The 26,955-nt window shown below is 37.9% G+C and overlaps 1 protein-coding gene across 3 annotated transcripts; it reads right to left on the reverse strand.

Moving 5' to 3' along the window:
* Nucleotides 1-581: 581 nt before the first annotated feature.
* Nucleotides 582-10,098, reverse strand: LOC131537547 (gastrula zinc finger protein XlCGF26.1-like). 3 transcript variants are annotated; one of them, XM_058771077.1, is made up of 3 exons: nt 9,812-9,942; nt 7,302-7,510; nt 583-2,612 (listed from the first exon to the last, which is right to left on the reverse strand). In XM_058771077.1, the coding sequence occupies exons 2-3, from the start codon at nt 7,444-7,446 to the stop codon at nt 943-945; spliced, it is 1,815 nt and encodes a 604-aa protein (XP_058627060.1). In that variant the 5' UTR covers nt 7,447-7,510; nt 9,812-9,942; the 3' UTR covers nt 583-942. The 3 variants fall into 3 exon arrangements, with proteins under 3 accessions (XP_058627061.1, XP_058627060.1, XP_058627058.1); XM_058771075.1 differs by lacking the exon at nt 9,812-9,942 and adding an exon at nt 9,959-10,098 and having other exon boundaries at nt 585-2,612; XM_058771078.1 differs by lacking the exon at nt 9,812-9,942 and having other exon boundaries at nt 582-2,612.
* Between the last annotated feature and the right edge of the window lie 16,857 nt (nt 10,099-26,955).

Raw genomic sequence — 26,955 nt, forward strand, 5'->3', positions numbered from 1 at the left:
CAAAATAATCTTGTTTTCTGTTTGAAATAATTTAGATATTTTGGCTGGAAACAAGACAAAAAAATCTAAGTAAGAAAAACATTTTTTTGCAGTGTGGGTGTTGAAATACAACATTACTGTGTCTGGATCATAGGGTTCTAATGATTAAAATATTTATTTCAGATCCCTCTTCAGCCCCATTTCCCCCTGGAAGTCCAGATCCCTCCTCAGCCCTGTTTTCTTTGGGAAGTCCACAAAGTATTTAAACATCGCTTATGCTTTAAAAAGGGGGAGGAGACCGAAAGAAACTCTGGGTTTAGCGAAGAAAACCTGCTCCTGACCAGGTTATGTTCACAGAGTAAGTTACCTCTCTTTCAGAAACGGGCTTGACTTACTCTGCTTTCTTGGGTTTGACAAACGGAAAACTCAGAGTTTCCCTCATTTCAGGGTTAACATACTCAGACTTTTCACTTAACCTACTTTCTGAAACTCTGTGCACTGTTGACCCCTTAACCAACCTTAAACCTACCCATACCACCAAACCTATCCCTAACTCTACCCGTATCACACCTCAACAGCAGCAAGTGTTGTGCATTAACAAAAGCTTGTAATAATTTTCAAGATGTGCGTGATCATATGAATTAGAAGTTTAATGACATTTGTAAGGATTTTAATTTACATGAAACATTAACACATTTCTAACACATTTATTAGTAAACATTAACAAGCACATTATTTCACGTTTCTAGATATGTTAATATATGAACTGATCATCCATTAAGCATTACATAATGTTTGGTAATGATTTAAGGAATGTTATTATAGTGTTACCAATATGTAAGTCATTATAAAGAGAAAGAGACACTTTCTAATAATTATGACTTAGTATCTCATAATAATGAGATACTTTACAAGCAACCAACAAAATGTCCCGTCACTAATTGTGGCTGTTAGGAAACTAACTTACACAGAAGAGACTTTATTGCTCAGTTTCTTTACTGCATGGACCTTCATGTGTAGCTTCAGACGACTTTTAAAAGCGAAACTCTTCCCGCACTGATCACACGTGTGCGGCTTCTCTCCGGTGTGGATCTTCTCATGTGTTTTCAGATTTGCTGACTGACTGAATGTCTTGTCACAGTGTGAACACTTATAAGGTTTCTCTCCAGTGTGAATCCTCTGGTGCAGTTTTAAATAGCTTGCTAAAGTAAAAGTCTTTCCACACTCAATGCACACATGTGCTCTCACACCAGTGTGTGTTTTCTGATGTGATTTTAAACTTTGCAGCACTGGAAAACCCTTTCCACATAAGGAACATGAATATGGTTTCTCCCCTGTATGAACTGCCAGGTGTTTCTTCAGGGCTCTTGACACAAGAAATGTTTTGCCGCATTGATCACATGCATATGGCTTTTCTCCGGTGTGGATTCTCATGTGAACATCAAGATAGATTTTTAATGAGAAACTCTTTCCACACTGATCACACATGTGTGGCTTCTCTCCAGTGTGGATCTGCTCGTGTCTTTTCAGATGTCCTGACTGACTGAATGTCTTGTCACAGTGTGAACACTTGTAAGGTTTCTCTCCAGTGTGAATCATCTGGTGCTGTTTTAAATGGTTTACCAAAGTAAAAGTCTTCCCACACTCAAAGCACACATGATCTCTCACAGTGTTGTGCAATTTCTGATGTAATTTTAAACTTTGCAGCAGTGAAAAACTCTTTCCACACACAGAACACGAATGTGGCTTCTCCGCAATATGAACTGTCAGATGTTTCTTCAGGGCTGATGCCCTAAGAAATGTTTTGCCGCATTGATGACATGCGTGCGGCTTTTCTCCAGTGTGGATCCTCATGTGAACATCAAGATAGTTTTTTAATGAGAAACACTTTCCACATTGATCACATGTGTACGGCTTTTCTCCAGTGTGGATCCTCATGTGTCCTTTAAGCTGAGATGATTGAGTGAAACTCTTTCCACATTGATCACATGCGTATGGCTTTTCTCCCATGTGGATCCTCATATGGACTCTAAAATGTTTTTTGCGTGCAAAGCTCTTCCCGCACAAATCACACACGTGTGTTTTCTCTCTAGTGTGGATCTGCTCATGTGTTTTCAGATGTACTAACCAACTGAATCTCTTGCCACAGTGTGAACACTTATAAGGTTTCTCTCCAGTGTGGATCCTCTGATGCTGTTTTAAATGTTTTGCCCAAGTAAAAGTCTTCCCACACTCAAAGCACATATAATCTCTTAAACCAGTATGTGTTTTCTGATGTGATTTTAAACTTTGCAGCAGTGAAAAACTCTTTCCACATAAAGAACACAAATGTGGCTTCTCCTTCGTATGAACTGTCAGGTGTTTCTTCAGGTCTGATGACACAAATGTTTTGCCGCATTGATCACGTGCGTATGGCTTCTCTCCAGTATGAACTCTCATGTGAATCTCAAGACTTTGTTCGTATGTGAAACTCTCTCCACACTGAAGGCAGGTGGACGATTTCTCGGCTCTTCTTTCCTTTAAAAAATTATTTTTCATTTTCGAGTGACTCAGAGGTTTCTCTTCAAGTTTGACATGATGCTTCTCCTCCACTTCATTCAGTTCTTCACTCTCCTCGTTCTCTTCTTTAGGGTCTGAAATGAAAAAGAAAAGTTTTGTTTTCAATAAACCAAAATAATTCAAAAGATAGGAATATGAATTGAAAGGCCATAAAAGTGAGCTCTGATGTAATAGCACAAGACAGACAACTGTTAAATTTTTTTTTTATTTTGATGCATTTTTATAAATTAATTATGTCCCTGACACTTGGCATGAATGATATATTGATCTTCCAATGATTATTTTTAAAACATAACAGACTTATGTAGTGTAGTGTTTCTGTAATTAGAACTATTAAATATATTTGTTTAGCAATATAATTTACTAATGTAATATTAACATATTAACAAATTTCACTCCATTCCAAGTTCAAGTCTGAAAAACTCTGACCTGTGAATTCATATAATGTGAAGACAGTATGACCAATAGAAGATTGATACGTCACTGTGTGACCTCTAAGGTGAATTAAAAAAAAGGCAAATTTTGCAGTAGGGATGCACCAGTATCGGTATCGGGCCGATACTGAGCTCCTGTACTCATACTCGTACTCGTTAAAATGCCCTGATACCAAGCGCCGATACCTCACAGCATGTGATAAGTGCAATATTCAGACAAAGAAACAGGACAACATGCAGCAGAATGGAGTTATTAGAGATTAAGGATGTCTACGAAGCAGATGTATGCAATGAATAATGTTAAACATTCAGTATTAATGCCTTTATAGCTGATGTGCACGAACTGAAAAGCAAAGCGCTGAGTGGATTGAGCGGGTGCCGGCGCAGATGCGCGAGCTTGTCGAGTGAATATACTTTTCTCACAGACATCACTGGAATGTTTGTAGTTCGGTCGGATGTGTCAAAAACAAGTAAGCAAAACAATGCACAAGTTACTTAACGGTAGGGAGCGAGCGAGCGAGCGCGCACACGCACACTTCTGTGATCTTTGTTGATGTTCGCTCACATAGCATGCATCACTTGGATTAAAACTGAATCGTAAATATAAGACCATTTTTAGGGGCATTCACTATAAAATAAATTTATTTTCAACCTTAAGCATACACGACTTTCTGGCGAAAGTGAAACTAGCAGCCTGTGTGAAATGCGCGAGGCTGTACTGTCCCTCTGCACCAGTACAAATACGTGCGCGCGTTGTGCATGTTTTGCTTGCTTCATGAGTGTTTCTGCATTAGAAAGAAAAGCAAAGAAAAACGCGACTTCTATTTCTGAAAATATCACAGTTAGGAGATTTATAACGAGTGGTTCCCTGCATTATTACAGCAAAACGCGTGATTTTAGCAGCTCTAATGCAATTGAATTAAAGATGATGTACCATAGAGCAAAAAAAAAAAATGAACAGTGAAAGTAACAAAAACTTGTAAAATACATTTTAATGTGCGTAATTAAGTGTGAAAATAACCGAAGGATATACAGTCAAACCAAAAATTATTCAGAGACCAAATATAATTTTTGATATTTTTTACTAGTGGGTGCAGGACACTATAGTTCATTTATGTAAGTGAGGTTAGCAAAATAAAGTAAACTGTGACATATTATATCCAAAAATTATTCATACAGTGGACTACCAATAAAATTGATACAAATTTGGAACCAAAAATTATTCAGACCGAGTCTGGGAAAAAAACTGAAGTTCAGGTTTGCATGAACCTGGTTGACAGCATGCCCAGGAGACTACAGGCTGTCATTAAGGCTAAGGGTTGCCTGACAAAGTATTGATAGTTGTGTAAATATTGTCATACTAACAGCTGTCTGAATAATTTTGGTTGATTGTAATCCATCACATACCTTTCTATCAAAGTTATCTGATATTATCGAGCTGAATTTGTTCTGACACAGTTTAAGTTCTTGTCATATTTTACTACCATAAACTATAGCGAATAAACGGTGATAATGTGAGAAATGTTGAAGGTGTCTGAATAATTTATCAAATAGATACAATCAAACCAAAATTTAAGTTAACCAACTAACATTATACATACTCTTTTGGTTTCTGTACCCAATATTTAATTTTTTTTTACAAATGCATTGAAAATATCGGTATCGGTACTCGGTATTGACAAGTACCAAAAATAAAAGTATCGGGCGAGTACTGGAAAAAGTGGTATCGGTGCATCCCTACTTTGCAGTAAAGTGGACTAGATTGTTTATTTGTAAATTTTCAAATGTTTTATGTTGAGTTTTTTTTTTTTTTTTGATGCAGCAGAGTGTGATGCCATATCACGAGCGTTTCAGTTAGGGCTGCACGGTTAATCGAACAAGATTAATCGCGATTGTCATGCACATTTCGTCAGTAAAGCCAGTTCTGTGATTGGTAGTAAATCTCCATCACCTGCTTTCAGATGCAGCAGCATTTACTACACAGTCGTAGTTCTCTGACGAGCTACGCAAAAGTGCGTTCATAATTGCAGACGATATAATCGTAAGATTATGAAATCGAAGAAATCGTTCAGCGATAATGAAAGCTGTTTGCATAGCTTCTCAGTGAACTACGGCTCTGTGTAGTAAATGCTACTCGACCTGAGAGCACGTGATTTTTTTTTTTTAAACGTTTAATTCAAAACTCACTTCATAACATCAGTCGAGTGTTTGAAATAAATCCTTCTGTGAGTTAATGTGGCTTCTTACACAGACTAAGGCAGGCAACGTATTTCGCAGTGATAAAGGCTACATCGATTAGCGTTTCATTATAGATATACTCAGATATTATGATGAAAATTATAATTTATAAGAATTCATATAAACCATATAGTGTCGTAGTTGTGTGTTTATTAGTCACACTGAAGCAATGAACGGAGTTAAATCTTATAGGCATTTCCTGGGTTTCTTCTGCGGATGGTATTTGGAGTTTCTCTGGCCTTCGGATGGAGATTTACTGCTGACCACAGAACCGTGCTTCACTGAGAGATATGCATGACAATCACAGCTTCTGCCTAATCTCGATTGCGATTTCATGTGGATTTATCGTGCAGCCCTAGTCTCAGTGTCTATTGAAATTTCACATGGTCAAAGGCTAGATTGACCATGGCTTACACTGGTTTTAAATAAAGAATTTTTAGTATTAGCTGTGTCCTACGTTTCACTTAATAATTTTCCTCATTTTAATAAATAGGGTATTTCCTAAAATTCTGACATCATTTGGGCTCTTTTCTACACCATGATGGGAGGACAAGAAAATAATCTCAATCCAAACTGTACAGTGTTGACTGCATTCATAACTCTTAATTAATTAGAAGTACAACTTTATCAGTAACTGTAAATAAGCTTTTGCTTAATTTATGCTTACAACCGTCAGCCATTCTGGAAAGTTCATTTGCTTGATACATTTTAGTGTTTGCTGTTTGTTGCTTAAAAAAAAAACGTTTTAAACTATATTGAGATAAGTCCAAAATTTTGGTAACATTGTTGCAAAAATATAAAATAAAAGTGCTAAAATAACAGATTGATTGATCTGATTTTGACAATCAAAATGAAAGTTTCTCAAACCTCTCTTATTGACTATTTGTTGAAAACCAATTTTATAGCAGTGTTTCCCCATACATTGATTTATTTGTGGCGGCCCACCACAATATCCATATTGATCACCACAAATGTCCGGCGCCCCCTGCCATCAGCTCCAGAGTCTCACACACACGAGTGTGACTTTAGCACTATATTTAGCAACTTTCAGAACTACTTTTTTCCATAAAAGGTACATATTGACAAACCCAGCGACTTTTTTTGGATAAACCTTAGCCGTCGTTCAGTTGGACGATTTCGCCAGTACTGCCCCGCGAGTTATGATAATCTGTTAATATGCAGTTTGTTACTCAAGTGCACTGCATGCAACAAAAGAGTAATATAACCAAAATCACCTCATACAGCCGCTCATAGATGTTGATTTTTTCGCGATTATAAATCACGATTTCAGGAGTATAGTGAGAGTGACTACTGGTTAACGTGTAGTATTAATGGTTTGTATTTAGTCACTATTTACAGTTGTTTTATGCATGACAACAGAAAATATGTAAACGAGAACAGCTTTATTGGGCATTTAGTTATAATAAAATATGTGCCAGTTTAGAGAGTAGAACAGATCTAAAGTGCCAAAACTTGTCTGAACGCAAACCCAATGCAAGATGTGATAAATATGCTAATTAATTATTTGCCGCCACAAGTCTCACAAAATGCATAGTTTAAAGGTGCTGTATGTAGGATTAACACCGAGTGGTTGAACTAGGTATTGCAGTCCAAATTAAAAATATTGGAGACGGTTGTTTTCACCCGGCCTCTCCTCCTCAGACTTGACGCACACGCAGGTTGCCAGATTAACGACACCAACAGGAATGAGCGCACATGACGATGAATACAATTAAATACGCTGTGTTTTCCACCAACTGGCAATCCGCGGTGCCGAAATACAATTGGGTAAACTGGCAGTGGGCGGATTTCACAAACCATAACAAACACAGATATTCCGGGCCGGATTACACATTTTCAAAGGAGAATAACTGACTGTAGCATTGTTTTTCAGATAAACAAGTATGTTAACTTAGCATGTTTCTTAAATATCTGCAAACATATTATGGTATTTTTATGCTTTAGTAGAGTCAAAATCCTACATACAGCACCTTTAAATATCGATCTAAATCTGATGAACTGCTTGAAGCTTTATAACATGAATGTTCTTCAGCATCATGAATGAATGAAGAATCAAGAACAAACACCAACCTCTCTGTTCTTCAGTGTGTTTGATTCTGCATGGCTCTGGATCACTCATGTTCTCTCTGTCCTCTTTAATAAACTCAGTCTTTGCAGATTTCAGCTCTTCCTGATGCTCGTCTTCACTTCTGAACTGATGGGAAAATTCCAGCATTTATTGGTGAAATCACTGATGGTGTGATTGTTGTGAGAGGAGCTTGTGTGTGGAAGCAGCAGATCTGCAAAAAAACAATACATAGATGTCTGAGTCTGTGGGTTTAATTAATTTACATATTTAAGCATTCATGTAAGTGAAGCATTTACATTTACATTTATGCATTTAGCAGACGCTTTTATCCAAAGCGACTTGCATTGCATTCAAGTTACAGTTTTTACATTTCATCAGCTCTTGCTTTCCCTAGGAATCGAACCCATGATCTTGGCGTTGCTAGCGCCATGCTTTACTATTTGAGCTACAGGAAAGCTGTCAGTTTAATATGCTCATTCAGTATCTATCCATATATTTCCCTTCTGCCCCCGTATTAGGGCTGCACATTTAGTCAAATTTCTAATTGCGATTATGATTATGGACGACCACGATTACACAATCGTTCAAATCCTGATCTACATATAGAGAGGAATACAAGTCAGCGGGCAAGATGAGAACTTAGATAAGGTTTGTCCAAGAAGTTGCTATATTTGTCCCTAAACTTTTTTCTTTAAAGTCTCAAAAGGGGTGGGGAAGTCTCTAAATCTAGCTACAAAACAGCTAAATTGGCAACACTGGTGAGAATCACCCTTTTTTTGGTGCATAGTTCTCCAGTATAAAATCGCAAATGTCTCTGTGATTTAAACTAGTTTAAAACCAAATAATTTAAAGCTGTCTTTCTCAACAGCACTGATGCGGAAAGCAGCAGAAACATTGTGCAACGATCCAGTTAGAAGACGTTTCAATGGTTTTACTGTAGTAACACTAACGGTAACCATGGTATTGTGACAGAAAAGTAGGATCTTCAAATTGAATTTTATTAATATGTTAAAGGAGTAATGGAATAATTACAGTATTTTTGTTATTAATTCTATCAGTTGATGTGCAACTGTACTTATACTGCTTACTGTTTTTCAATGCAAACACCACAGAAACCATATAATTAGTAGTGTTGTCAAAAGTACCGACCGCGATACCATTTGGTATCAACAGATACATCTGTGATTGGCTTCAATGATCAATGAAGCGCTCGGTGAAGAGTGTGACCAATCAGCGTTGTTTAAAAATCCACTCAACAGCGCTCAAATCTTTGCGGGAAATGGGCATTTTTAAAATTTCAGTACCGAATGGTATCGCGGTCGGTACTTTTGACAACCCTAATAGTTAGGCTGCTTTTTTTACCATGTTAATGAGGTGCTGTACTTGTGGATATGATGATCTTCAATTGTATAAAAGATGAGGCTGTTACACTTTTCACAATGGTACTGTTTTTGTTAAACGAAAATAAATGTACATCTGCATCCCAACTCAAGCTCCTGTCTAATGTGCATTTCTAAGAGACAAAACTTGTAGTATTATTATTACATGTTCAGTGCTACCAAATCAGGTGCTGGTGCCACTGCTCTCGAATGTCAGGCTGGAGGCCTGATAATATCAATTGTTCTGTAAAATGTTACTGTAATTTGAAATTTTTAGTCTGTTTAATTGTAAATGAAAAATATAGCTTTGGCAAACCATTTTTTATTTTAGTCTTAGTATAACATTATTATACCATGCATAATTTAACCTTTTTTATTTAAAGAAGAAACCAAACCAATGTATAGTTGACTTTTGAGACTTAATGCTATAGAAAAGCACTAAGTTTTATTTTATATAAAAATAAACAAATGGTTTAAATCTCTTCAAAACATCATTCAACAGAAATTCTGATAATCATTATTAATAATTGCAATTACAATTCTTTTGTCATAATTGTGCAGCCCTACCCCATATTAATATATAAGAATATATCTGCATAGAAATATAGAGAAGAACATAAACTCTCCCAAATAACAGTGAGATTTGTTTTTAAGAAATTTGATTACGCACACCTTCATTTGCAACTACAGGTGAATAACTACACTATAGCACAAAAATATAATTATTTTTTTAATACGTTCGTACAAATGAAGTAATTCAGTTATTAACATGTTCTAGTTTTACACATGCAGAAAATGACAGTGTTCATAAAATCTTTAAAGAGAAAGAGTACCTCAACAATTTAATGTTTCCTGTGTCTATATTCTAATAATTCATATTTATAATTTTAAATATTCCACGTGACTCATTATTAAGTATTTAGTAGTATCTATTAATAATAAAAGTAATTGTAACAAATTTGATCCGCAAAGATGAACGTCGGAGAAATAAGGTTATAAATAGAATCGTAGCAGCAACACTTGATATCGGATCGCATCCACACTCAGCAACAGCAACATTATCAGAGCAAACATCGACACAAACAAACACACAGAAGCGCTCAGGTCTCACGAACTCGACGTGTTTTCCTCACATGCTTGTTGCCTGCTGTTCTGAGTGTGTTTAAGTCAGCAAACACACAAACAGCGCTCAACCCGATGAAAACAAGACACACACGAGCCCGTATATGTTAGTGAAACTCTAGAAAAGTGTTTGAGGATTGTGTGAATGTGAGAAATACCGTGAGCTGCCTCTCCTCAGAAGACCCGACGCGGACTGGAGGAGGCGCTCGCGGTGACGTCATCACCGCGAGACGAGATCAAAAATGCGCCAAATTCTATTTAAAACAAGTATACTATCCATCCTAAATTCTATGGGATACTATTAATTTTCAAAACTATTTAGGGCAGATAGGGTGGATAGTATGCACACTGGGACGCAGAGAATCAGTTTTCTCTCTCTTTTTAACAGGCGTTCATTTGCAAGTATTATTATATTAGTATCATAAGGGAAGTGAATTACTAATAATTATTAATTAACGCTTAATAAGTAAGGCTTTTTATTAATCCTCTTTCCTACTCGTTTCACTTCTGTTTCAGTTTTTATAACCATTTCTTACTATGTGTAAGTAAGTGTTGTTTTTTAGCATGTGTGTTTAGCTCAGTGTTATTTTTTAGGATTACTGTTAAGTATGACATCTTGTTGCAATTTTGCAACTTTGGTGCTTAGAGGGTTAAACCAAAAACAAATAAAGCACTAGTTTATCAAATTATTAAAATGTTAATGCAGTCTCCTTACTGTTTTTCCCTGACACATTCATAATCATTACTTCTGCCGGTGTGCTGTGGCAAGCTTTATGCGGGTGCTTGAGCGCTTATTAGGCTATGTAGGCAATTAAAGGCTCATTATAATGATTTAAATGGTTTATTAATAAACGTGCGATTAGTCAACTAATGCTTAAAATGAATGACTATTAGTCAACCAGAAAAATCCTTAGTCGAGGGTAGCCCTAGTTCGAACCATCACGTGTTTGTGAATGAATGCCGGACAGGAATGTGCACCTCAGCAGACCTGAAGAAAAATGGCTTGTACCGCTTTTCTACTGGGGCTGGTGCCATAGCTGGAATCGCTGCTCGGCCAAAAGGGGTACTCGTACAGAACCGGTTCACATTTCCACTGGCAGGGAACAGAACCCTCTATGTCACCAACATGTGAGCGCAATCGCTTATCATCTCTTGCGGTAGGAGAGTGTTGATCTCTTCTTTCTACCATTTCTGAACTGACATATTTCATTGTTGCATTAATGTTGTTAATTTACCTGAACTCTGACGGCTTTAAAAATAAAAATAGGCTTGTTTGAGATGCATTGGTGCCGCGTAAACTGATAGGTGTATTACATCAAAGTACTGTGAGAGCAATTCAAAAGCATAAATTATCAATATCAATAATAATAATAATAATAATTTTATTTCGGTCCTCACAGACAGCTTTTCACAAAGTAAATTAAAAAAAATATATACATAGTTACCGAAAAAGGTGTAGGCAGAAGCCTTGCTTATTATGCCTACCCTTTATACATAGTTAACTGAATGGGCGACACTTTTCACTAAGGTAATTAATACAAAGTAAACAATATTACAAAAACATTTCCCAAAATGTACAAACATAATTCACAACAAACATAACATAAATACACACTCCAATTATTACTTCGATTCTTTAACAGTACAACCACAATTTGTTAATACCGAGTCATATAATTATTTATCACCTTATTTTTATACATTTTCTTAAATTGACAAAGTGACTTACATACTTTTAGTTCCTTATCATATTTATTCCATAAATTTACCCCTATAACAGATAAGCACCTATTTTTTGCATTAGTTCTTGCCCTTACTTTCTTAAACATATACAATCCTCTTAAATTATACTGACTTTCTCTTATTTTGAACAGCCTCTGAATACAATTTGGAAGTAAATTATTATAAACTTTATACATTAACTGTAAAGTATATAATTGAACTAAATCTACATATTTTAATGCATGTAGATCAATAATCAATTTATTTGTTGGTTCGTAATAATCAACCCTTTTAACAATTCTAATAGCTTTCTTTTGCAACATGTGTATTGATTTTAAATTGGATTTATAAGTGTGACCCCACACCTCCACACAGTAAATAATGTATGGAACTATGAGCGCACAATACAATATATATAAAGTTTTTTCATTCAAAATATGTTTTGTTCTATTTAATATAGCAATAGATTTGGACATCTTTGTTTTTACATAATTAATGTGTGATTTCCAACATAATTTATGATCGATTATAACACCCAAAAATTTATTTTCATACACTCTTTCTATTTCCTCGTTATCAATCATTAATTTCACTTTGTTGTTACTTTGTCGATTACTGAATATTATAAATTTTGTTTTACTTAAATTCAGTGAAAGTCTGATATCATCAAACCATTTTTTAAAAACCCTCAGTTCGATTTCCACTGTATTCAGAAGCTGTTCCAAAATTTTCCCAGAACAATATAAATTAGTATCATCAGCAAACAATTATAAAAACACATGTAAGAGGCTGACAATTAGCTGAACATATACTTGTTTAATTAGTGACCTGCATTTTAGGGGAGGGGACCCCTCCTCTATCAACCAATCACTGTGTGCATAGTTAGTAAGCATGCTGACATCATCCATAGCAACCGGGTCAACCCTGCTCTTATTTACTCTTAGCTTAAGACTTCTCTCTATTCCTTACTAAAAGTTTGTCTCAGCAGCTTTGTAAATAGTTTTTAAGAGAAAACTCTTGGCTAATAACTTTTACTGATGTTTAAGAGAACTCTTAGTGGTAAGAAAATGTTTTGTGAATACGGGCCCAGGGCTCCAGACTAACATTGAGAGCAGTGGCACCAGCAAAGAAAATAAAAAATAATAATTACTAACAATTTAACACCTTTTTGAACACATTCTCCAAATCAAGACCTTAAAAATCTCATTACCGCAACAGTATGAAAATGCCATTAGGAAAGCGAATACATTTTTAAAAATGGATTATTAAAATAGTTCTCAAATCAGTATTTTAGAATAGAGTTGATCTCATACTTTTCCAATGGCCAAATAGTATTTCAATTGTGTTAAACAGTTCAAATTAAATTTATGCAGTTTTGCTGATAAGGTGAAATTTTTTTAGCTATTTTTAGTGGAAACAGATAGGACTATATTTATAGTAGTGTAAACACAATTGTCTGATTCGGCACATCACTGACAAAGTATTTTAAAAAGGAAACGTGCAAATCTTACTGTTTTCTTCAAGTTGTATCCTTCAAATACAGTGGTATTTTTCATAATGTTGTGGAGATGCCTTCACACGACCTCAACACCTCCGTGTTGAAAAAGCTGCGGTTGTACAGTAAGCTATTATCATTGGAGCTACTGAAACCGGAGAATGGACCGTTCAACCACCAAATCCAGCCATGTGTCTGCCATAATATAAGTGCACATCATTGATCATTGTTCTCACTAAAATATTCTCACATAACATGAGATCTGCAGTTTAGTTTAAATATGAATTATTGTGCACCTATAGCACTCGCTGTCATTAAAACAGCATACCACAGGAAAAGTGATGAAGCGCATCCACTATAAATATGTCTAATTTCATATAAGTTTTGTTTAACTTTTGCGTAATGACTATGTAATTTCAGTGCTTATCTCCATAGATGAGAGTGGAATATTTTATGTAAATGTATATATCAACATGAAAACCGTTTAAAAATTGTTGTTTACTATATTTTTTACTATACGTCTTAAAGCAATAGTAATCATTTAAAAAACCCTCTTCTTTGTTTTGGCTTAAAATATTGTGATAATACTATACTGAGAGTTCAGTATCGAGATACGTATCAAATCATGACATGAGTGTATTGTTACACCTCTAATTTCCCCTTTACATATGTTGACAACAAAAACAAGGTGCCTTGTTATTTAATTATTACCTACTGCACCAGTTGAGAAAAGCATTTATTTTCAATAAAAATGAAGGAAATAATCAAAAAGTTGAAAATAAAGTTTTGGTTAGGGTTAGGATATGTGAAGGGAGGGCTTTATTGTCCCAATAAGGTGGCATCCATTTATTAGCCTAATTTGAATTAAAACTATAATTTACACTCAATACGTTATTATTGCGTACTGTTTTATAATGTACTACAATACTGAGGTGCAGATAATTGCCACTATTTGCAATTAGTATAAATAGCAGAAAATCTTGCTATTTTAACATAGTATAGAATCTACAGCTAAAAATAAAATTAAAAATACGTTAAAAAATGTCGTTAAAAATACTGCTATTTTCACTTAGTGCAAATAGCCGCTGCCTTTTTTATTTATATAAATTTTGTGACTGACACCAGCGATTAACTGCACCTGTTTCCTAATTTGTAGGCCTATTAATTTAAATAACGAATTAACAAAAAAAAAAAAAAACATGACATTTCTGAATAAAATAATTTGACACACTTTAGTTATATCTAATTTGGCATTTTCAATTAACATAGGCCTGTTACATTCTTCTTATCAGCCTATTAGGCCTATTATTATTAAGTTACTTTTATTATTAAATTAATATTACAATCAATTTTTTCCCCCTTGACCTATTCATTGGATGATGGGACCTGAGTTCTCTGAGGCCACATTCACACAGCAGCAAAATACGGTTGTCAGTCCTGTATTTGAGTTCTTAATACAGTTACGTTCACACAAAGTGCTGAACTGATCTGTGTCATCTCAAAGTTTCAGTTTTGTGTTCTGTGCACGACTTAAATGCTCTTCACCCAAATATGAAAGCTGCTGTCGGTTAATGAAGGTTAACTCGATTGGACACTTGTCATGTCAGAAAGTGATAAGACTTTTATGGACGTCGCCATCTTTGATATTACTTTAGTCACTGTTTCTATGGTTACTGGTAAGGAATACGGGCTTGACTCCCACTGCACGTTCATACAGACAGTATTTGAGTCGCTACTGTAAGCTGCTGTGTGAACAGGACATTTCGAGACTCACACCTGTAAAGAAAATGCGGTTGTCAATCCCAAAAACTGACAGTGTGAACATAGCCTGAGTGGTTTCTCCAGGAGTGAGTTCCCTTCAGGCAGACATCTAGCTGGCATCAACTCTTCCGTCTTTCATCTTTGAGAAACTGAATGCCATTCCTAAGGGAGCGGTAGGACTGAGACATTTCCTTTACACACTGAAGGATCATGAGGATCCTCAAATGCAGCCTGTGTTTGTTTTGCTTCAAGAGAGCAACCATACATTTGTGATGTGTTTTACTTTCTTTTATATTCATTAATTTGTTCTTTGTTAAATTATTCATTTTATTATTACATTTAATCATATAATCATTTATAACAGGGATGTCAAACATACGGCCCACACAGGTGTCCAAAGTGGAACAAATTGCTCATTTATTTATGTTGATGTTACGCCTCGGGAGTCAGGACACCTAACACGCGTATTTTAAAGCAGCGCCAGAATCTCGAGCAGCACGAGGATAATATGATGATAGCTGCGTTGTAACTGATGCTTGTGTGGCAATTTACTGGTGATTTTTAACATGTCCAAAATAAATTTGACCTGGAAGGATGGACAGGCTATTTAAACGAACCGTACCAGAGTTCTTCAGCTGGGTCTCGGTACAGTTGTTTGGTCCGCACTAGAGTGCGATTGCTGTATTCAGCAAAAGTTCTGCACCAAGGGGGGAAATGAACTCGAGTTCGATTAAATCGAATCAAACAAGACAGGTGTGAATACACCCTTAGAGGGTCAAATAAAGATGAAAGAGATGTGTTTTTAGCCATTTCTTGAAGATGGCTAAGGACTCAGCTGCTCTTATTGAGTTGTGCAGGTCATTCCACCAGGAGGGAACAGTTAAAGTGAAAGTCCTTGAAAGTGATTTTGTGCCTCTTTGGGATGAACAATAATGTGCCGTTCACTTGCAGATCGCAAGCTTCTAGAGGGCACATAAGTCTGAAGTAATGAATTTAGGTAAAGGGGTGTAGAGCCAGTGGTGGTTTTATAGGACAACATTAATTTCTTGAATTTTATGTGAGCAGCTATTGGTAACCAGTGCAAATTGATGAACAGAGTTGTGACTTGTGTTCTTTTCGGCTCATTAAAACTTAATTAATTTAGAAGATATGTCATCAGTAGTTTTCGGAATAAAACACAAATTACATTTTACTTAAACACATAACTACAGTATAAATTGTAAATTTCCAAGTGTTCTCTTAATTTTTGTACATGGGTTGTTGACTATATGGCATTTTCACTGTCCCACAAGATAAAAATGAATATAATTAATATTGTCGTTATTTAAAGCTGTTACGGTGTCGTGTCCTTCAAAGAGTGCGAAGAGGCGACGGGTTACAAAATCAACTCTTTAATGAAGATAAGTAGATACAGGAACGTTTAACAGAAACATCAATGCACTACATAACGTTATCATAACTTTAACATTAAATAACATTAATCACGGACAACCAAAGAGGGAGAACTCAGGACTTTTAAAGGGACCGGAACAAAAGAGCAAACAACATAATCAAACTCAGGTGGGGACAATGAAAAGATAATTAACTAATGAAGGCAGGGACCAAACCAAATAAGGAAAACGATGACTAAGACAGGCAGACATGTAACAGTATCTCCCCCTCCCGGTAGGCGTGACCCGGGGGGGGGTGGGCGCCCTGGATGTCGGAGCAGGACGGAGCCCTGGATGTCGGAGCAGGACGGAGACACAAGACACAGAGGAGGCATCCAGGGCGGATCAGGGGACTCCGACGGCCAAGGCGGGTCAGGAGGCTTGGATGGCCAAGGCGGGACAGGAGGCTTGGGCGGAGCAGGGAGCTTGGGCGCCCATGGAAGATCCCCCCCCCAAAATTTTAAGGCTGAAATTTGTGGTTTTCAATCTTTGTTTGGACTCTTGGGGGCGCTCGGACAGCGTGGAGACAGGCACTGGGGTGCGCTCTTGCAGCTCAGGTTCTGGGTTGCGCTCTTGCAGCGCGGACTCTAGGGGGCGCTCTTGCAGCGCGGAGACAGGGAGGCGCCTTCGTGGTGCAAGCACTGGGGTGCGCTCTTGCAGCACGGATCCTAGGGGGCGCTCTTGCGGCGTGGATTCTAGGGGGCGCTCTTGCAGCGCGGAGACAGGGAGGCGCCTTCGTGGCGCAGGTACTGGGGTGCACTCTTGCAGCGCGGATTCTGGGCAGCGCTCTTGTAGCGCGGATTCTAGGGGGCGCTCTTGCAGCACGGAGACAGGGAGGCGCCTTTGTGGCGCAGGTACTGGGGCGCGCTCTTGCAGTGCGGATTCTGGGCAGCGTTCTTGTAGCGCGGATTCTAGGGGGCGCTCTTGCAGCGTGGAGACAGGGAGGCGCCTTAAAAATTCTAATTCTTGTGTGCTAATGAACTCTAAGTAGTCCAAATCCAGAGACAATTGTCCAAGAATATGCTCTAAACGAGAGCGGAGTCGTTCCAAAATGTGGTCAAGCAGCCGATCCTTAGAAACAAAAAAATGGAAGTCAGAAAAATCAGCTGCATTAATGAACATACAGTAATTACATTTCAAACCCTAACATTCTCCCAATAATTTAAATGCAGTTTAAGGGCTCAATATTCAGCAATATGTTTAAAGCAATGGTTATTAACTTAGAACTATGATAAGAGTGTATTAGTAACTTAGTAGTAGGCTCATAGTAAATCACTGAAAACTCACACACAACGGATGAATCCCCAACTTTAGCTTATTCATTACCATGACTTATCCAACTGATTCCCTAAAGCTAATATTCACTCCAAGTCTGGCGTGATGCAACTTTATCCTACTCTGAAAAGCGTTTTATGTGGGATATCATTGACCAGCCTACAGGTATGGCCAGTATAGGTAATCTGCATAAACAGCTGTTTATATCACACAAATACCTCGCTGTAACGTTACGTTATACTTTATGTGATGACTCTTTTAACCGTATCCATCTACATTGATGGCTCCCAGTCTGTCTGTGAGGTTCTACCATTGAAATCTTTTTTTTTTTGCCGTTTAAAAAAAAAATATCATCTCGGAGCTGTTGGCTTGGTTCCAGGCTTAAACTTTTTTATAAACGTTAATGTAGCTTTCAGCCAAAAAGTGGGCGGCCACCGTTGAGCTCTAAAGTTATCTTGCTAGCTATAACGTGTTGTTTAGCTGACTTAACTTACATAGGGAGACGAGTCACACAAACCATAGCTATATAGCATATGTGTTCCAAAGATAATTAGCAACAACATACTTCTGTTCTGTCGAGCCCTGAGTCCGATTGTACATAAACGGCAAACTTACCGGGGCGCCTTCGTTTTCCCTGGAAGTCATCTTTACAGGTTCTTTACATCTTTACTTCTTGGATCATGACAGACAGGTCGTCGTGCTCTTCTTCTTCTTTCCATTTCATGGCCGTTCACTGCTTAGGAGTATTACCGCCACCTACTGTATACCTTGCGCACATGATCGTCTTTCTCGGCGCTCAACTGTTTTTCCTATCCTGGGTAGCCCGGATGTTACCATGTGAATATTTAACTTGAATTTTTCGATCTGAATTTGAGCAGTCGAATTAGACTGATGTTTTCTTTGAAAAATATTAACTTGAAATTTGAGATCTGAATTTGAGCAATCAAATTTGATCAACCTGAATCTATTTTATCTGAAATTCTGTAAGTTGATTTATTTATTTTTTAATCTGAATTTGTGAGCATTGAAAAATATTAATCGAAATTCAGGTTTTGAGAGGTAAATTCGAAACAAATAAATTCAGATACATGGTTTCCAAAGTAAAATAATTTCAAAGGGGTGAATTCAGAGCAAATAAATTCAGATAAATGTTTTTCAAAATAAAATATTTAAAAACTAAGTATTCAGTGGCTGTTAAATTTCAAAAAGTTATGTCTCTTATTTGCTTCCATACACAAGCCTTTCTGTACACTTTACCTATGGAATGAATGAAGTAGGCGGTCAGACATGTGTAGTAGAATGTCAATCTGAATGGCGATCCACTTAGTAACAGGAGTTCGAGTCCCATGGTTTTAGATCAGGTAAATCAGAAATGTTCTTACATTTGGGATTTCTAATTATATAAAACCCAGTGCATAGTAACACCAACTGTGGTAATATAACAGTTTGTTAAAATGTTTAAAATGCAACCCTAGATCTTTATTAATTTTGTAGAAATGTTATAGTAAACATGATTAATTACAAATGAATTTTGTCAATTTAAGTGGACTTTGATATCAAGTGTTCAGTAAAAACAGCAGTGATATCTCAATGTATATTTTATCAATAGTTAATAGATATTGAAGTTTTCTGTTACGTCAGTGCTATGTTTCATCAATAAATGAACCTGTTATTTTTCTTGGCAAAGGGAGCGATCTAATTTCCTCAATCTTAAACTGGGATGTTCCCGTGACAACGCAGCACGGTGTGCGTCAGTAGATGTTGCTGTTTTAATGTCATATGTCTTTTTATTGTTGTTAGCATAACTGTTGCAAATGAACATACATTTGATATTTATCAAATGTTTTTCAAGTTTTTTGCGATATATATAAACTACTATGCATACAACTTTTTAAAATATAAAATGTATATATTTTATGCCAGTGTCAGTCAGCGAATCTGCTATGCAGTACGGTTCAGTACGCGTACCGTGCCACACCTACTCGATATAATAAAATTTATCACTATATTCGTCATATTCTAACCCCGTTATTTCCGTGTTTGTTTGCTCAACATTTTAGTCAATATAGAGTCAAAAAGAGTTCGACAGGATCAACGAAGGCTTCAACAGAGTTTTGCAAAGTGCTGGATAGCAAGAACTCTGATGGTCGAGCGAGCGAGTGAGCACAATCAAATGAACAACAATTTGCTCAGGTTTTAACCACATTGGTTCACTCCTTCCCACAAAGTTCTGCCCCAATCAGATGTTGCCACAGGGCGGGGCCAAGCCCCTATTACTCCTCTTCTTGGGCTTTGTGAGATTTTGTTAATAACTTCAATAAAAGTGTCATCATAAAATGATTGTGCATCCTACCTATAAGTTCCATTCATATTAAGGTCCTGGAAATAAAATGACCATTACATCATCACCAAACTTCATATACTTCATATACTTTGCATAAATGAGGCATTGGTTAATGAAATTAGTCTACTAAAGAGGTGCAAAACAGTGGGAAAATGGTGGGCCACCTCCACTTCCTGGGGGATTGCATTGGGGAAGAGAAGGAATCAAAATTCTTGGAGTGTTTTTAGGAGTAGAAAGCTATAGAAGAAAGAACTGGGAGGGTTTGCTGGAGAAGGTGGCTGCCATGTTGTCTAAATGGAAATGGCTATTGCCAGAGCTATCCTACAGGGGTAGAGTTTTGGTTACAAATAACCTGGCTGCCTCCAGATTATGGCATAGACTGAACGTATTAGAGCCACCAGATGACATTGTCAAAAGTATCCAGAGAAAACTGGTGGAGTTTTTTTGGTCAGGACAGCACTGGATTCCAGCGTCAGCTTTATATCTTCCAACTCATGAGGGGGCACAAAGTCTGATTGACATAAGAAGCAGGATTCGTACTTTTCGATTACAGGCAGCACAGAGACTGTTATATGAGGAGGACGTGGAGTGGACAAATGTGGCATGCGCTCTGTTAAGGAGAACGTCAAATCTGGGATATGACAAGCAGCTGTTTTTACTGAAAGTGAATGAACTGGATTTGAATCATCTGACTTCATTTTACCAATCCATGTTAAAAGTGTGGAATGTGACTTTTTCTGTGACTAGAGACATTTTGCGACCACAGGACTGGATTATGGGAGAACCTTTATTTCATAACCCTTTGATGCAAACAAAAATGTTGTCTTCAAGCAGTGTGAGGACTTGTCTGGTCAGAGCTGGATGTACAAAGATTGAACATCTAAGAGATGGCAGTGGGTGGAGGACGGCAGTTTCAATTCAGCACAAGACAGGAATACGTTCTTTACGTCTCTTGGATCAGATGTTAGCGGAGGTACATACAGCACTGCCTGGAGCCTGCAGAGAAGCACTAGAATCTCTTTCGGAGGGATGGAGCTACAGTTTTCCATCCATACGAGTCTCTGCTGCACAGGAAATTCAGGGTGATGAAGATACTTTTTTGTCCTTTAAAACTCCAGAGTTGGGATTATTTCAAGACATTGGTAAAAAGGCACTGTACATTGTGTGTGTTAAAGTGTCACATCAAACTGTGTTGAAAAGAGTTAAAACATGGAGGTGGCCAGAAGTGTTTGGGCCAGACTTCAGGGGTTGCTGGAGATCTCTGTACAAGCCTCCTATTGAGAAACGTACAGCAGATTTACAGTGGAGACTGATGTATGGTATAATAGCAACAAACAGACACGTGGCGCACCTGAATCCAGAAGTAGGGAGGGAATGTCTTTTTTGTGGGGTGGAGGAAACGGTTGAACATTTGTTTATCCAGTGTGGGAGGCTAAGAGGTCTTTTTTATTTTTTAGAGGTTTGTTTTGAAAGCGTGGGTGAGGAATGTTCCTATCAAGTTTTTATTAGTGGTCCAAAGTACAAAGTCAGTGAACAAAGGAAAGTGGTTTTGTTAAATTATCTTTTGGGCTCAGCCAAGTTGGCAATTTGGACGACTCGGAAAAACAGGACATTGGGTATTGGTTCAGTCGATGCAGAAAGAGTTCTGAAGGGGATGGTGGCTGCTCGAATAAAAATAGAGTTTGCTTATTTTAAATTAGTTAATAATATTATAGATTTTTCTGCAATATGGTCTGTGGGGAGTTTTTTGTGTGAGGTTGGGCAGGATGAAATGTTGGTTTTAAAGATTTAATGAAAGGGTTGATTTTTGTATCGATTGGATTGTGTTGGTTGGTGTTGTTTTTTGTTTTTTTAATGTTTTTTGTAGAATTTTGAATGGAATATTGGAATGAAAAATGAAAACGGATAAAATAAAGGTGTTTTAAACCTCTCTCTCCCTCACCCAGCTCCTCACTTCCACACTCAACACACACACAAACACAGACACAGACACTCCCATCCACCCCCACTCACACATAGTGCACACACATCAAATGTCTGATAGTTTTTTTAATTTTCTATTATTCATAGACCTTTTGTAAAGTCATGAAACTAATCATATTTCCTCAGAATGACTTTTTCTATGTATATAAAAAGTTTTGAAGTGTTTGGAAGCTGCACTTTAAAGATACAAGAAAATTACTGCTATCTTTTTTTACTGTTACTTTAATAAATCACCATTGCCACACCGTTCGAGATATCCTAAATCCGTCCGCAATTTAAAATCTTCAGTATATTGGCATCATGTTGACAAAGTTTGGTGTGAACTACTTGTTTCTGATTGGAGGAGTATGAATTTATTTACAGCCTGTTTTCTCAAAAAACAAACATTCAAATAAAAATAGCCGACTTCCTGTTGGTCATAGCTAAGGACTGTAAATTAGAAAGTTGTCCGGCTTAATAAGAACAATTTATGTACCGAGTTTGGTATCTGTAGATAAAACTAATCCCCCCACTTTTGACAAAAGGTTGCGCTATAGAGCCACCAATTGTGCAAGTTCTCCCACTTAAAAAGATGAGAGAGGCCTGTAATTTTCATCATAGGTATACCTCAACTATGAGAGACAAAATGAGGAAAAAAAATCCAGAAAATCACATTGTAAAAAAGTTTCTATGTGCTGAGAGTTAACTGACTTCTGTGACGTGAGGCGGCTAGCAGACGGTCGTTTTAGCCAGTCTGTCTGCTTCTTGACCTGGGCTCCAGTTAGTCAAATACGAACTCTAAGACTATGTGCCATATTTCTAGAGAGAAGAGCGGCACCACCCCAGGAGGGATGAACACCATCTCTTTTCAACAGGTCAGGTCTGCCCCAAAAATTCTTCCATTTAGACATCCAGCCATCGAGTGACGACCGTCTGCTATGAATCTCATCGCCACGGTAAGCAGGGAGCGGAACAGAGCATATTACAGTGTCTGACATCGTACTTGCAAGTTCACACACCTCTTTAACATTAGTTTTAGTGATCTCCGACTGGCGAAGTTGAACATCATTAGCGCCGACGTGGATAACAATCCACTGAATTTACGTTTAGCATTAGTCAGCACTTTTAAATTTGCCAAGATGTCAGGCGCTCTGACTCCTGTTAAACAATGGACTATGGTGGCTGGTGTCTCTACTTTCATGTTCCTTACAATAGAATCGCCAATAACTAGAGCACTTTCATCAGGTTTCTCAGTGCGCGTCACCGAGTGGGGAGGACCCGCGACCCGCGGCTAGGCCGCCTCACAGTCACTCATGTAGAACCTGGTCGAAAAGAACGCACACACGTTTAACTTAAGAACATTCCACTGTAAACTAATCTAACTTCATCAGCTCGTAAAATGAGCAAATGACCAACACAACGCTTCAATTCTATGACTAGCGTCCGGCCATACTCTCCTTACCACCCCAAGAGACTCGTAAAACATGATAAGGTGAGGATGAACGGCCCGCGCTACATCTGTTCGGAGTTTAACAACGGATACTTACTCCTTTGGAGAAGCTCCAGAACCAGAGCGTTCGCGATACTGCGACCCCGTTTAACATAAACTACCTTCCGATAAACAAAATTTGACTGACTTACAACTTCGTCTCAGCAAAGAAGATCACCAGAGACACACAACGTGATATTCCTCATGACCTCACGACCTCAGCTCTGGTTTCCCGCCTTCTAAAGGAATGTGCCTTTTTCCTCTTCTTCTCCAAAAAGAAAAGAACACCCAAACTTTTTATGTACAAAGGATCTTCAAAAGGACAATCCCGAAAAGACTGCTGCTATTAAAGCAATGTATTCAAGAGACAAAATACATATACGAATGTGGTATTTTATGTTTCATATATCTGACTGTAGTTATCAGAACTTAGGATATTTTAATCTGTGACTTAAACCATTTAGTAGGTAAAATTATAGGTGTTCAATATAAGTACCTCATGTTTGATATTGATTTAAGCCTTATTTTTATTCCAATAAGATGAAAAGGATGAATGTTGACTTTTAGCATCATAAGGTATGATTATAACACTTTATAGAAATCTGCTAGGATATTTGGCATGTGACATATTTATTAACAGATAATGTATGCACGAAAAAGGAGTCGTGTTGGGCGGGGCTCCGCCTTACAGAGACAATGTGATTGGGTCAGACAGTGAATAGGATGGACTTAATTCTGTCCGATAAAAACAGACACCCCAACTTTATACTAAGACAGAGAAAAAGAACGGGTTGGAACAACTGGTGAAACTGCAAGAAACTTGGCTGAAAGTCTGGGCGTTGCCCCCTGATGGTGCTGCAAACATCTGACTGATCATCTAAAAGACTTCAACACTCTGTCCACGTCTGACCAAAGAAAACTTGCGAAGCTGGCGCGTAAGAACTTCAAATTCGCTATTCGCGCGCTGCCAGGAAGCCATCAAATCCAAAGGAGGAATCCCGAGTGACGTCACGCGACAAGAACACGTCAGCAGGAAAAGTCCGGGGCTTCCCTCCAGCAACCCTTCAAGAAGTACAGCCTTCAATTCAACTTCAACTCACAGCAAGTAAACAAACAAATCTCTTATTCGCTGAAGCTGGTTGAATTGAATGAATCGTTAAAAGATAACAATAACTGAGTCTTCCGTTTGTGACGTCCCCAAGGTCGTCCTTATTCTCAAGAAAAGAGAATAGTTACCTTCCTTCAAACTGCTTTGATCTTGCCATAATGTGTGTATGTGTGTGTATGTGTTTTGGTTATTTGTATTGTACCCTAGAATAGTAAATAAACGCTCGATTCATTTTTAATGAATAGTCTGGTGCCTTGATTTTCAAATCATAAATTATTTGCCATAGATCGTGTTACCTGTTGCTCAGGCAAATTTCCCAATCAATTCTGTATTCTTATCAACAATAAGAAGCATTGCTGATTTATACTATATTAATACTTGCGGGACGAGTTGTTAATAGGGTATAAATTATACAATATTGATTAATATCAATTAATCAGATCAAAACCGAATTTCTACGATTTGGTTCCCTAAAGCTAAAATTTATAAATGAAGGATAAAACCTTACAAATTATTACACCCAGTTGCCCTGCAGCACGGGCTCAACCGAAACCGAACAATGTACAGGACTCCTCCCTGAGCTAGTCGCATCCAAAGCAGTATCTACAGCCCTCACATTCTTACTATCCTCAACTAAAGTTTGGATGTGTGTCTCTAGTTCTAAAACCTTCTCTGTCAGCCTAACTATTTCCCTGCATTTATCACATGTGAATCCCTCCCTGCTGACAGAGACAGATAAACTCTACATGTGGCAAAAAAAATAGCAGGAGAAGAAGCCATTACTCACCTTGATTGATGAATGATACCAACTTAACTTACCACTTACCACTGTTGTTTGATGAGCTCGTGAAAAACGGAGCGAGAAAAAAGAAAACAATAATAGGCGCGAATATAAACGAAAAATGGAACCGCCAGTGACAAGCTAACGAGCTGCACTCGCGTTTTTTTTTCTTTTTTTAAGAGTGTCATTAATATACTATTTGATGACAAACATTTCACATTCTAATTTTACCTATGTATTTAATTTTATTTATAACTGTCACGAATCCTGTCCATGCACTTCACCCGCTCATCATATGGACTCTTGCACTGCACTACACTACTGTTGCACTTCACCATCTAACTACATTTCCCATCATCCATTGCACAGATCACACAGCTGTCCGATTACACATTGCACTGATTACACAGCTAAAACCCATTAGACACTCTTTATAAGCCTTGGATTTTCTCTGCCTCACTGCCGAGTATTGTATGCATTATTGCTGCCCTACAGAGCCCTGTTAGTTTCCCTAGTCTTGCCTGTTTTGGATTGTGTTTTCCCCTGTCTGGATTCTTGCTCACGTTTTGGATTACCTCTCTTGTCTAGCCCCTTTTGATACTGTTCGCTGTCGTATGACCCACGCCTGTTTTTGATAACTTTGTGCATTGCCTATTATATACTTGTCTGCCATTGATCGACCCTGCCTGTTATTACCACGTCTCTTGTCAATAAAGCTTGCTTATGGATCCATACGTCTCACGTCTCGTCAGCCCCGTAACAGAATACTCGGCCGCCCCAGGATCCAGCAGCTTTTCACGCAGACATTGGCCAGGTATGAATATGGCTAGCCTATTATTAGCCCTCAAGCAGGGCACGTGATCGCTCGAGGACTATGTGCAAGAGTATTTAGATGTCGCTTATTTTTCTGGTCTGCCAGACTGTGCCCTGATAGATTTTTTTTGCGAGGGCATTAATCAGCCATTAAAGTCACAACTCATTCGAGAGGGACCTCGGGCTTCACTTAGTCAGTTTATTGATTATGCTCTTATATCTGTTGGCTCTACTTTCACTGTGGGTGTCGCGGAGGATGAACGCGAAACTGCGTCTGTGCCTGAAATGGCGACTGCTGAACTCAGTCAGTCACAAGCTCCGGGACATTCTAGTTCAATGATTGCTACGCCAGTTATTCATTCTGCATGTGTAATGGTGGCTGAACTAGAGCACGCTGACGAAATGGCTGTGACAGCGGAGCCCGTTCGCAAAATGGCGGCCACAAAATCACCCCTTCATGTCATTGCTGCCATTCATGAGCCAAGTCAAGTCACCATTGATCTTCACGAATCAGGTCAAGTCACCGCTGATCTTCCCGAATCAAGCCAGAACACAGCTTCTCTTCGTGAGTCAAGCCAAGTCACAGCTGATCTTCACGAGTTAAGCCAAGTCAAAGCTAATCTTGACGAGTCAAGACAAGTCAAAGCTGATCTTCATGAGCTAAGTCAAGTCACCGTTGATCGTCACGAATCAAGCCAAGTCAAAGCTACTCTTCACAAATCAAGCCAAGTCAAAGCTAATCTTCACGAGTCGAGCCAAGTCACAGGTTATCTTCATAAGCTAAGTCAAGTCACCGTTGATCGTCATGAATCAAGCCAAGTCAAAGCTGATTTTCAAGAGTCAAGACAAGTCAAAGCTGATCTTCATGAGCTAAGTCAAGTCACAGTTGATGTCAGAGAGTCAAGTCACAGTTGATGTCAGAGAGTCAAGTCACAGTTGATGTCAGAGAGTCAAATCAAGTCACAATTGATTGTA

This window comes from Onychostoma macrolepis, chromosome 03 (assembly GCF_012432095.1).
Source record: "Onychostoma macrolepis isolate SWU-2019 chromosome 03, ASM1243209v1, whole genome shotgun sequence".
Classification (NCBI taxonomy): domain Eukaryota; kingdom Metazoa; phylum Chordata; class Actinopteri; order Cypriniformes; family Cyprinidae; genus Onychostoma; species Onychostoma macrolepis.

Coding starts and splice junctions, on each gene's coding strand:
- LOC131537547 (XM_058771078.1), bottom strand. CDS start 7,446: ATGCTGGAATTTTCCCATCAGTTCAGAAGTGAAGACGAGCATCAGGAA. Junction 2,613..7,301: donor ACACACTGAAGAACAGAGAG/GTTGGTGTTTGT, acceptor TTTTCATTTCAG/ACCCTAAAGAAGAGAACGAG.